Source organism: Podarcis muralis, chromosome 2 (assembly GCF_964188315.1).
Source record: "Podarcis muralis chromosome 2, rPodMur119.hap1.1, whole genome shotgun sequence".
NCBI lineage: Eukaryota > Metazoa > Chordata > Lepidosauria > Squamata > Lacertidae > Podarcis > Podarcis muralis.
The window spans coordinates 61,309,409-61,322,290 of NC_135656.1; the positions used below are offsets into that span (position 1 = coordinate 61,309,409).

The following is a 12,882-nucleotide window of genomic DNA, read 5'->3' on the forward strand; positions in this document are numbered from 1 at the left end:
CCGGTCGGAACATGGGAGGGCAGGTCGCCGGCTGTGGCCAATCCGAGACACCGGCTTGTGCACCGGGCGTTCCGATTGGCTTGCAGGAAGGCGATCAGCGGCTTGGGTGCCTTTAACCAATGAAGGGCCTCTCTTTGGATTTTGAGGGGGAGGGAGGTGTTGCTCTGGTAACGCCAGGTGAAGGTGAGATACCAATGGGGAATTAAGCGGGGGGAGGGGGGGTTATCGAGGCCTCTGCTTAGGGGTCGTAGAAGTGATGGTGGTGGGTGGGAGCCTCCCTGGGGAACCCACATTGCGGGAAGCTTATTAGCACTGAGCTGCCAAAATGCAGGTGTGTTTGTGTGAGCCAGAAAGAGACTACAGAGGAGAGCAGAAGGCAAAACATGCTCGGAAGCGGCTATTGCTCTGCTCCCCTCCTTCCAGCGTTGATCTCGCTGCTCTGATCCTTCTCCCTGTGAAGTTAAGATGCTTTCCTTTTCACTGCAGAATGCGGGTCGTACCAAGGCAGAATCCGCGGGGGCTTCCCTTTTAGTCTGACTGGCAGATGTTTGTTCCTCTGTGTCACCATCCTTATGAGCTCTTCTGTTTGTATTCGGGCATAACTAGGACTGTCATTCTCATACGAGACACAAAATAGAATTAAAACATTGCACCCAAAAATGTTTTCGCTGCTTTCTTTTTAACAGAAATTGAGATGGGAATAAGCGGGGTGTTTTAATGCTTGTGGGTATTTTAGATCTTAAAGGTCTGTGATTGCTCCTTGGGTTGTTAAATGTCTCTCTTTCTTTCTCTCTCTCTCTCTCACACACACACCACCTAACTGCACCATTTCAACCCTTTCTAGAGTGCATCTGTTTCATGAACATTCACTGTCTTAACAAGAGAGGTGTATATATAGTTCCTGATATATGAACGGAAAAAATCTTGGATTGTTTTGGTTTTTCTATTGCCTCTTTTCTCCTCCTCCACCACCTCTGGCATATTTCTGTTGTGCTAAACTATGAAGCAAGAGGGTGTTTTGTGGGGTTTGATGTTTTGAGAATAAGTCTATCAATCTTACGTCAGTTTCTTTTCTGATATGTATGTGTATCTACATTTGTTCAGCAGCCAAATTCCACATGATGGAAGAACGTTCAAATCTCATGAACATGATGAAACTGAGTGTTAAAGTCTTAATCCAGTCAGCTCTGAGTTTGGGTCGGACCCTTGATTCAGACTTCCCTCCCCTGCAACAGTTCTTTGTTGTGATGGAACACTGTCTCAAGCATGGACTTAAAGGTAAGCTTTCTTCCAGTACTGGTTTTGCCTTATGGTTTCAAATAGTATATTTTTCTTATCCTTGTATGTATGTGCCGTTGATTATAGGCTTGCAGCTTTAACCAGTTTATCTGGGACTATCCCCCACTGAATTCTGAATAGGCATATATAGGATTGCATTGTAAGAGTATTTTAATTGATGTGGATCTTAGCTTTAACTGTGCACATAAGCAGGCTAACCACCAGATATTTCTAGAAGTCATTAAAAAATGTGTGGTTTGTGCCATGAGAAAATTCTTGGAAGGAGTAATAGACAAAGCAAAAAGGAATTACATGTTCGAAGTGGAATTCATAGCCTGATTAATTCATCAATTTACCTCTTACTAAGGAAACAGAAGTGGCATTAAAGCAAGGTAATGCCCATCTGCTGGACCACTTACAGACCTTGTTCTAGAACTCTGTAGGATGAGAAATGGAACAAGTTTAATAGCATTGAGAGCATTGTTGTGTGTGGCACTAAAGATGACTCTGAACCCTTCCTCCTGCTACTTGTCTGAAAATGTAAATGGAATAAATGCGTGACAGAGATGGACTGCCATTTTAAACTAAATGTTCAATCTAGCCACAGAAGTTTTACAATAAAATTGCAGAATGCAAAGTTGGGGGGTTGTTTTCCTAAAAAGAACTTCATAGCACAATCATATATTACTTGAAAGTATTATCATACTGTGTTCAGTTGGTTTTACTTCCAGGTATGTGTATGCAGAATTGTAGCCTGAATGTGAGGTGTGAAAATACCTTAATTATGCAAGCATATCCATGTTTACTTAGAAGTTCCACTATGTTTAATGATGCTTACTCCTTCCCTTGTTAAGTGTGCCTTCTGTGTTTTACATTTGCTTTATGTTCATTGAACTGTTGTGAACCTTTTTACTTTGCACACATTAAACTGAAATAATGCAACATTATTTCCTTTCCATTGCCTCCCTTTTATCTAGCTAAGAAGAGTTTCATTGGGCAGAACAAATCGTTTTTTGGACCTCTAGAGATGGTGGAGAAACTTTGTCCAGAAGCATCAGATTTAGCAACAAGTGTCAGAAATCTGCCAGAGTTAAAGTGAGTTTTAAAAGATTCAAGTTGAGGTTAAGGAAACAAATTGTTATAAGGAATGAGGTTGCTAATAGTATTCATGTACCTTCATAATATTTTATGGGTTGATTTGTTAACAAGATGATGGGCTAATTTCAAGTTAAAAGATGGGGAAAATTTCACTGAAATTATCCTTTATTGACAGGGGTTTCCAGTGCTAATGCTGTTGTTGTATACAGTGACAGTTTAGCTACATTTTCCTGTCATTTAATGCTTTTACCAATACCGTTTTACATTTAAGACTGTCAAAATTATTACAGGTTTCTTTTTTCTTTCTTTATAAGAATTGTTGGGCTAATTCAGAGCAATGGGTTTTCAACAGGTGTCAGATGCCAGAGGGAAACGTTAAAGTGGGTACTGGGAAAAAGTCATATTGATCTCAGTAGGACCTGCTTCAATATTAACTATTTAGACCTGCCCATATGACTTTCCCAGTAGTCAAACTTTCCCAGTTTGCAGTTCTTAGTACAGAAAGTATTGATCTGATATGTAGAGATCTTTCCTATTCTAATTAATTCAAGAGGGTTCCAGAAGCCTCTCTGTGTGAAAGAAACAAGCAGAAGGTTCATGATGTTTTGGTTATTCCTTCAGAGAAGCCGAGTACAGCTGGCTTAAACTGGTTCTCTTATCTCTTCTGGCAAGGTCATGCTGACTATAAAAATAGGCCAGAAGGAGCCTGGGGTTCACTTTTTCTCTTCCTATCTCTTTTCCTACTGGTGTGGTGTTCTGTACATAGTATGCTTAGTGTTAAGGTTTAGACTTATTACAGGTTATTGTAAGTTTAAGTTAAGTCTGCTGCAACTGGATTTCTTATGGACAGGGCCAATCCTGAATGTATTGGATTTGTGACCATTATGCTCATTTGCCTTCAGTAGCAGTAAAGCTCTACTGGATGAAATATTAATTGCCTCTGGTCTATTTTTTTTGGAATCCTGCAAAGTGTTTAAGATTTTACTCTGCTAACTATACGTTGGAATCTGCTGTGGATCAATAAGGGTAGAATTTCATGACAATATTTCCTTTACTTAAATGTTCTTTCCAAATCTTCTGTAATAAGGTATTTCCAGTGCTTTTTTCTAAAAAAAATATGTTTAGGGGTACTCTCATTTTCCTATTCATATTGAAATACTGCCCATCAATGAGACCAAACTTAGATTCACAAAATGTTTAGGGGTATGCGTACCCCCAGAAAAAAAGCACTGGGTATTACAGTACTTATATTAATTGGTAATTCACTAATTAATCAGTTAAAGGAAAGGCAATGAATAAATGTGTAGGCCTAAATGTTTTTTATCTGGCTCGTATAATAAACAGTTATCTGCTGCAGGAAATATGTACTCATGGTAAACTGCAGAAACATTTATCTGATGCATTTTTATATACCAAGTGGATAGCATGTTTGACACCTGGTGTCCTTGTGGAATTGTAGGACCCCAATTGGAAGAGGCAGAGCTTGGCTTTATCTTGCTGTGATGCAAAAGAAACTGGCAGACTACCTGAAAGTACTCCTGGACCACAAGAATCTATTGAGGTATCTTTTGAACTTTTTATTATTATTCTGGAATAACACTTCTTGCCACACAGGGAAGCATCTAACGTAAATGAGTTTGATCCAGAGAAAAGCCTATGGAAAGGGGGCTGGCAGTCCTCAGCCCACCCCAGTGTCTCCCAACCCTTGAGAGAAGATTTTCAGAGGCTGCTGTTGCACAGGGTAGGGTGCAGGGAATGGGGTGAGGGAGAAAACCAGCTTGCATTATCTCCTTTCTGTTACTATTATTTTTTAATCTGGATTCAGACTAATGCTTGTATTCTGGCCATAAACTTGATAGGAAGGACTGAGCTCAGTATAATCTTTACTGAATTGGTCTTAATTGGGTGGATAATAATAATAATAATAATAATAATTTATTATTTATACCCCGCCCATCTGGCTGAGTTTCCCCAGCCACTCTGGGCGGCTCCCAATCAGTGTTAAAAACAGTACAGCATTACATATTAAAAACTTCCCTGAACAGGGCTGCCTTAAGATGTCTTCTGAATATCAGGTAATTATTTATCTCTTTGACATCTAATGGGAGGGCGTTCCACAGGGCGGGCGCCACTACCGAGAAGGCCCTCTGTCTGGTTCCCTGTAGCCTCACTTCTCGCAATGAGGGAACCGCCAGAAGGCCCTCGGCGCTGGATCTCAGTGTCCGGGCTGAATGATGGGGGTGGAGACGCTCCTTCAGGTATACAGGACCGAGGCCGTTTAGGGCTTTAAAGGTCAGCACCAACACTTTGAATCGTGCTCGGAAACGTACTGGGAGCCAATGCAGGTCTCTCAGAACCGGTGTTATATGGTCCCGGCGGCCACTCCCAGTCACCAGTCTAGCTGCCGCATTCTGGATTAATTGCAGTTTCCGGGTCACCTTCAAAGGTAGCCCCACGTAGAGCGCGTTGCAGTAGTCCAAGCGTGAGATAACTAGAGCATGCACCACTCTGGCGAGACAGTTCGCGGGCAGGTAGGGTCTTAGCCTGCGTACCAGGTGGAGCTGGTAGACAGCTGCCCTGGACACAGAGTTAACCTGCGCCTCCATGGACAGCTGTGAGTCCAAAATGACTCCCAGGCTACGCACCTGGTCCTTTAGGGGCACAGTTACCCCATTCAAGACCAGGGAATCCCCCACACCAACCCGCTCCCTGTCCCCCAAAAACAGTACTTCTGTCTTGTCAGGATTCAACCTCAGTCTGTTAGCCGCCATCCATCCTCCAACCGCCTCCAGGCACTCACACAGGACCTTCACCGCCCTCACTGGTTCTGATTTAAAGGAGAGGTAGAGCTGGGTGTCATCTGCGTACTGATGAACACCCAGTCCAAACCCCCTGATGATCTCTCCCAGCGGCTTCATATAGATATTAAAAAGCATGGGGGAGAGGACAGAACCCTGAGGCACCCCACAAGTGAGAGCCCAGGGGTCTGAGCACTCATCCCCCACCACCACTTTCTGGACACGACCCAGGAGGAAGGAGCGGAACCACTGTATGACAGTGCCCCCAGCTCCCAGCCCCTCTAGACGGTCCAGAAGGATGTTATGGTCGATGGTGTCAAAGGCCGCTGAGAGATCCAGCAGAACTAGGAAACAGCTCTCACCTTTGTCCCTAGCCCGCCGGAGATCATCAACCAGCGCGACCAAGGCAGTTTCAGTCCCATGGTGAGACCTGAATCCCGATTGGAAGGGATCCAAATGGTCCGTTTCCTCCAGGCGTGCTTGGAGTTGTTCAGCAACCACCCGCTCAATCACCTTGCCCAAGAATGGTAGATTTGAGACTGGGCGATAGTTGGCCAAATTGGCCGGGTCTAAAGATGTTTTTTTAAGAAGCGGTTTAATGACCGCCTCTTTCAGCGGGTCTGGGAAGGCTCCCTCACAGAGGGAAGCATTCACCACCCCGCAGAGCCCATCGCCCAGCCCTTCCCGGCTCGCTTTTATCAGCCAGGATGGGCAAGGATCAAGGAGACAGGTGGTCGGTTTCACTTTTCCAAGCAGCCTGTCCACATCCTCGGAGGTAACAGACTGGAATTGATCCCATGTAACAGGACCAGACAGAACTCTAGCACTCTCCCGCCCTGGCCCTGCTCCCACGGTGGAGTCTACCTCCTTCTGAATCTGAGCGATAATACAGTACCCCCCCACACACACACACACACAATAGTTATTAAATTATCTGTTTTCTTTCCTAGTGAATTTTATGAGCCTGATGCCTTGATGATGGAAGAGGAAGGAGCTGTGATCATAGGTCTGCTTGTGGGACTGAATGTCATTGATGCAAATCTCTGCTTAAAAGGAGAAGATTTGGACACCCAGGTAAACCTAGGAGTGATATTTAACATTCATAAACAACCCTGTAGATAGGAATAACTTGTGTTTTGGTAGTTCAGGCCTATATTATCCTAGTAGTCTAAATCTGTCTTGAAGCCAGGGGGGTCATATGGGGGCATTAAACAAGCAGAAGCAATTCTGCCACTTGTCCCTACTCACTGCCGTATGGGAGACCCTCGTACTGTGCTAAGGCCAGTGTGTGTCTTTGTGTGTGAATTGAGTCCCTATGAGTAGCATTTCCAAAAGCACTTTTTGTACTATGAGCCGTAGTGTTTCCTTCCTTTCCATTTTGTGGGGTGACCACACCCAGCACTGGCTGGTGCACCCCATGGAGGGTTGGTCAAGGATGAATGCATCCCCCAGGCTGAAAAAAGTTGGCCTCCTGTGCTTTATTCCCTTAAAACTCAATTTATTAGAATGTGAAGGAAAGGTATGAAAATAAGTAAAGCATAGCTAATCCTGTTGAGGCACTTAATTCAATTGTAAATGAATCTTATTTGTCTTTTCAGGTTGCAGTGATTGATTTTTCCCTGTACCTTAAAGATACACAAAACAGTGACAATAGCAAAGAGTATGTAAGGTTGAATTTATGTTCCTAATCTTTGTTTAATAGAATTTTTAATTAAAGTAGATGAACCTATATTTAGGGATTTCTTTAGTTCTTTCTGAGAAAGAGAGGAGTGGGAGAAATGGAATATAGAAAGGCTATTGACAAAAAAATAGGGCAGAGGAAATATATAGAGGCTCAAACATGCTAATTCTGGCTTCAGCGGCCTTCCCTCCAGTTCCACTCAAATTTGGTTTTAAGGGCAAGCATCCTCTACCCATCCCCTGTTTCTACACACAGGTCCTATACACCTGTCTTGTTGAACTAATGGGGACTGAAGGAGCTATGCTCTACTAACTGGGGAACCTGGACAAGCTGCATAGAAAACATGTACATTTTATATTTGTATAACATGTATAATTCATAACAATGCATCCATTGCAGTCCTGGGTGCTTTTCTGACAGAGCTTTTAAAACTGTGTTTTTTACCTGCTCTTAACTGTGTGGAGAATTAATTTTTAAAAACCCAGTTTCTTTGTGTCTTTACACATTGGTGTCCTAACTATCTTTTCATATTGATAATGGTTTTTCTCAGCATCTCTATTTTGGGTGTACAGTGGTGCCTCGCAAGACGAAATTAATCCGTTCCGCGAGTCTCTTCGTCTTGCGGTTTTTTCGTCTTGCGAAACACGGCTATTAGCGGCTATTAGCGGCTTAGCGGCTATTAACGGCTTAGCGGCTTTAAGAAAAAGGAAACAAACTCGCAAGAACTCGCAAGACGTTTTGTCTTGTGAAGCAAGCCCATAGGGAAATTCATCTTGCGGAACGACTCAAAAAACGGAAAACCCTTTCGTCTGGCGAGTTTTTCGTCTTGCAAGGCATTCATCTTGCGGGGCACCACTGTAGCTGCAATTTGACCTTGCTGGTCAGAATGTGGGGCTGGTTTTAACCCCTTGGAGTCATTTATCCCCTATCATTTTTTTAAAAATCCAGCTGCACATCTTGTTGACACCAAACTGGTCCTAATAAAGGAAGAGCATTGGCATATATAATGCATATGTAGCTTTTTGTATGATAACTTTCATCTAATATAACATGACAAGTCTTGTGGCAAACTGACTATAGTCCACAAAAAAACTTATTCCATAATGCATTTATTAGTCTTTAAGATGCCACAAAGCTCCTGTTGTTTTTGCTGCAAGAGAACCTATATGGCTGCCATTCTGGAATGTCTCTAATATAAATGTTGCACTTGAGAGAATGAGCCATTCTTTAAAATACCATCTTTATTTCAATATCAGAGATGGAGGCATTACTGCGGTGCTTGATCAGAAACATTATGTAGAAGAACTTAACCGCCATCTAAGGTAGGCTTCCTTGGTGAAAACTTGATTTCCCCCTGTCCTCTTCCCCTCCCCCATGTTTAAAATCACAGCTTTAGCTACGGCAGCAGTTTAAGGAATGCTATACTATTGAAAAACGGGTTTCATGCTTATTCCTTCAGAGGGATCTGCCCCTTTTCTTCGTACAGCGGTACCTTGGTTTACAACCATAATTCGTTCCGGAGGTTCGAACAGGTTGTAACCCAAGGCACGCTTTCGCCAATGGGGCCTCCCAAAAAAATTGGTTGTCATCCAAAAATAAATTGGTTGTAATCCAAAAAATGGGACACAGACTTCCAGGTTTGACATGGTTGTAATCCAAAACGGTTGTAATCCAAGACGGTTGCAAACCAAGGTACCACTGTACTATCTTGCTCTTCTAGCACCTAGTTCTGCTAGCCTTGTAACTCCCCCACTTTAAACCCCCATATTTACAATCCAATAATAGTGTTTTGCATACCATTATATTTTTCATTAATTTTCTTAAACTGTGAGGGCTAAGTGTTTCTTTGGGGGGGGGGCGGGAAACAAAAAACAGAATAAATCTTGGTTACTTAGACTTCCCTTCAACACTTGGCATTTTTTTGAGTGGCTAATGTTAAGCGGGTCTTGGTAATCTTTTTGTCACAGTTGCACTGTTGGAGATCTGCAGACCAAGATAGAGTGCCTAGAGAAGACCAATTCAAAGCTCCAAGAAGAGGTTTGTGGTGCTCAAGCTTTTCAATTGCTACTGGTGCCTGCTCCTTTTTGAAAATTTTGAAGTGACTTCCTTCTTGAAACTGCGAATCTTATCAAATGGGTTTCCTGAGCAGAGCAAAACTGATAGGAATTGGGAAGCTGGAAAGGTCATGGTGAGGAGAGCCAGATAGTTCATTTCCTCTCGTATACAACCTAAAGGTACATGAAACATAGGAAGCTGCTTCTATACCAAGTTAGACCATTGCTCCATCTAGCTTAGTGTTGCTGACGCTGACTAGTAGCAAGTCATCACTGTTTCAGAGGGGAGAGGCAAGTGCTCTGCCATTGAACTACAGCACTTACACAGTGTCTGGACTAAGAAGGACTTAACCATTTTAAGACTGAGAAGTTTTCCCTCTCATGCGTCCTTTCTGAAAGGAATGTTCATCAACAGAAAAACTTGCCAGTTTCTGTCTTGGAATAATAAAACAGTTGTGTGTATCCACCTTAGTGGCTGAATTATGAAATATGAGCTTGCCTGATCTTTCAGGCTGCAGTTGAATGGGATGTTTTTAAATATTAATCCAGATGATGCATGGTGATTTGTCTTCTCTCTTCTCACACCCACCTCTGTTTGTCAGCTGGCAGCAGCAACTGATCGGATCAGGGCACTTCAGGAAGAGCAGCAGGAGCTGAAGCAAGAAAATGAACTAATCCGTGAACGAAGCGAAAAGCATGTCGAGGTCAGATACAGTATGTAGCTGGTGTGTGTGGAGGTCCACCTAGGAACTTGTTTTCCATTTAAACATTAGCATACCTCTGTAGGACACTTTGTGCAGGAGAGTCTTCTTTAAGTCCCTAAAATATCAGGAGCCTGCAGAAGGACTTTCAGTGTGGCTGCCTCTGTTTTAGGGAACATCTTCGTTGACATACAACAGGCACTCTGCATTTGTAGCTTTTAGACACAATTGAAAACATTTTTGTTGCAACAAGCTTTTCCAGGTAGATTATTTTATATATTCATAAATTAATAAAACAACAATAATACATATCTTCCTGTAGTTAATACTGTCTGTAGATATAAAATCACTTCTAAATAAACATAATTTCTCTTGTGAGAATCTTACCTACTCTACCAACAGGTTGATTTCTCAAATAACCTTTTATTCTAGGTAACAAAACAGGACACCAAAGTTGAACTGGAAACATACAAGCAGTCACGGCAAGGCCTGGATGAAATGTACAGTGATGTCTGGAAGCAACTGAAAGAGGAGAAAAGAATCCGAACGGTGAAACACCATAATTCATTAACTGGAGCGAATCATTGTTTGTTCGGTTTCTGTATGCACCATCATAGCAAGCTTGCTTGGATGCTGTGCCAGGGGTCCCCTGATCCCTCTTTGCGACTATGGGGGGGGGGCGCTGAATAGTGTCAGCATGCTTTCAGAAGCAACCTTCAGCTTCTTTTGATTCCAGCCATTGTCACACAATCTATAAAAACACAAGTTCACACGGGTCAGGTTTTACACAGCTCAACAGAAAATATTTGTTACTTTATGCAGATTTGAATTTTATTTTTAAAGGAGCTGGAAAAAGAGCTGGAGCTGCAGATTGGAATGAAAACAGAAATGGAAATTGCTATGAAGCTCCTGGAGAAAGATACTCATGAAAAACAGGACACTTTGGTGGCCCTTCGCCAGCAGCTGGAGGAAGTTAAAGCTATCAATTTGCAGATGTTTAATAAATCTCAGGTAAATTTGTTAAGTAAATGGAGAAGCAACCTATTCGCTAGGTATGAGCATAACACTTTAAATGTGTACAGTGCGTTCTGATCATTAGCTTCGTCCTTGCAAAAGCCCTGTGTTGTAGCACAGGGGTGGCCTGTGTGCAGCCCTCCAGATATGTTTGGACTTTAACTCCCATCATTCCCGACTGCTGGCCATGCTGACGTGATGGAGTTATGGTCCCCAACACAGGAGGTCACCACACTGGCTACCCTTGATGTAGGATCACTGTTGAGCTCAGGTTTATAAATGGAGAACTGAAAAGGAGAGTGGCCTGCCCAAGCCCACACATTCTTCCTTCCCCTTATACATTGGCTTCAGTGGAGAGATCCTGGTTTGTTTAAACTAGAGTTCCCCATTGCACAGGGACGCGGACTTATAAAAAATATTGGGGGGGCCCGGGAAAGCTCATGAATAATAAATAAGCTCATGAATATGCAAATAAAGTGGCGCCGCCTCCTCGTGAGCGAATAGGGGAGAGCGTGCTGTGCCTATTAATCAGCTCCAAAGGAAATTGGGTGGAGCTTTTGCTCAGGAGGGAGGGCAGGAGGCATGCAGCCCGCCCCTCCCTGTGCATTTTGGGCTGGGGGAGGGGCGGCGATGGCGCTCTGCTGGAGGGGCGCCGGAGATTATTGGGGGGGCAGAGCCCCCCCAAACGAATTTTTGAGGGGGCTCGGGCCCCCTCAAGCCCCATGGAGTCGGCGCCTATGCCATTGCATCCAAATGAACCAAAGTGAGCATGGCAGGAAGAGTGCATACAGACCTGATGCTCATTCCTAGCTTCATAAACCACGGCCCTCTGTCTCAACTGCATATGCCTTCTGGTTCAGTTATATAGAAGTTTCTTACATTAATTTTTATTGTGGGGATTTGTCACCCTGTTAGGATTATGAGTAGACACAACCAACCTTGCATGAATATGCATTTTGGGTGGAATTTAACATTGCACTCTTCCAATAAGCATTTCATCTTAGTAGTTGGAACAATCCCCCTTTTTCTCCCCCTGCACTCTGTTTGGAGTGGGGATTCTCATGACACGCCTTGACTCAATTAGGGCGTGTGTTTAGAGGGATCCCCATTGCCCAAGCAGAAGTCCTTGCGCAGGGCTTCCACTGACAGGGCTGGTAAGATGAATCCTGCCCTTTTCATGTACTCAGTGATGTATAGTGAGCACAACATTCATTCACATTCTTAGTGGCTGGAAGAAAAAGAAAACTTCCTGCTTACGAGTAAGGGCCTCTTCACATGATACAGTTGAAAGGAGGAGATTGCTTAGCTAAACATTCTTTAGCCATGACAGCCGGGGAAACACGGCTCTTGATTTCTCTCTAATCAGCTTAGTTTTTCAGTCACTTGTTTTGGCCAGGAGGTCTGAAGATTGCAATGCCTGTGTACATCTCTGCTTATTGTCTGGATGATAGATAGTATTAAGGGTCAGTGAGAGAATCCCATAAATCTTTTTTTCCCCTCTGAGATGCCTTAAAAGTATGTGAGAGACTCACGTGGTTTGTATATAGACATAGGATGGGGCTTGCACAATAGTGGTTTCCTTGTATTAATTTGGCTTTTAGCTGTGGAGTATTAAACTTATTTTCAAATGTCTAATTCATCTTTTCTCAGATCCCAATGTTAAGCCAGTTCCTTGATTCTTGCCTCCACGTTGCCTGTTCTAGCATTACGGTAGTGAGGCAACTTTATTCTCTGCCTTTTGAAGTGGGGGGAAAAACCTATTTCAGTATGAAGAGGGAGACATGATGAAGTAACTTACTGACCTGTTTCATTACTAAGCTAATCATATATGGACCTGGAATGGTTTGGGTTTTGTAGTCTCAGAACAATTTTGCAGTGAGCAGTTTGATTCTTTCCCTCCAGAATGCAGAAGGTTCGTTGCAGCAGAAAAGTGAAGCAATATCATCCTTTGAAGGCAAAACGGATCAAATGATGTCTTCTGTCAAGCAGATGGAGGGCAGGTAATCCCTTCCATAAGCCTGATTAGCTGTGACCTGCCTAGTTCCCCAATTTTTAATGTTTCCAAAGTCAACATTAGTTTCCTTTCATGGGCACAACATGTTTCTAGGGAAGGCATGGATGACCCACTGACCTATTTCCTGTAATCCCCTTTACCTTTCTGTGATCAGGAGTGGCATGGCCAGACTCCCAAGGGCCATGTAGAAAGCCCTGGAGGGCTTAATTTGGCCCCTGAACCTGAGGTTCCTCACCCCTGTGCT

General features: G+C 43.3%; 1 protein-coding gene across 6 annotated transcripts in view; it reads left to right on the forward strand.

Annotated features, from left to right (window-relative positions):
- The window catches only part of RUFY1 (RUN and FYVE domain containing 1), a 28,248-nt gene that overhangs the window by 8,610 nt on the left and 6,756 nt on the right, over window positions 1-12,882 (forward strand). For 2 of the 6 annotated variants that reach the window (XM_028718224.2, XM_028718228.2), the window contains exons 2-12: window positions 1,105-1,278; window positions 2,256-2,373; window positions 3,836-3,937; window positions 6,125-6,248; window positions 6,773-6,834; window positions 8,112-8,177; window positions 8,823-8,892; window positions 9,512-9,613; window positions 10,043-10,159; window positions 10,454-10,621; window positions 12,527-12,624. In XM_028718224.2, coding sequence (XP_028574057.2) covers window positions 1,105-1,278; window positions 2,256-2,373; window positions 3,836-3,937; window positions 6,125-6,248; window positions 6,773-6,834; window positions 8,112-8,177; window positions 8,823-8,892; window positions 9,512-9,613; window positions 10,043-10,159; window positions 10,454-10,621; window positions 12,527-12,624 — 1,201 coding nt within the window. Of the gene's footprint in view, window positions 1-95; window positions 184-313; window positions 332-1,104; window positions 1,279-2,255; window positions 2,374-3,835; window positions 3,938-6,124; window positions 6,249-6,772; window positions 6,835-8,111; window positions 8,178-8,822; window positions 8,893-9,511; window positions 9,614-10,042; window positions 10,160-10,453; window positions 10,622-12,526; window positions 12,625-12,882 lie in introns of those variants that run through there. The other 4 variants (XM_028718225.2, XM_028718227.2, XM_028718226.2 and 1 more) reach the window with 3 other exon arrangements.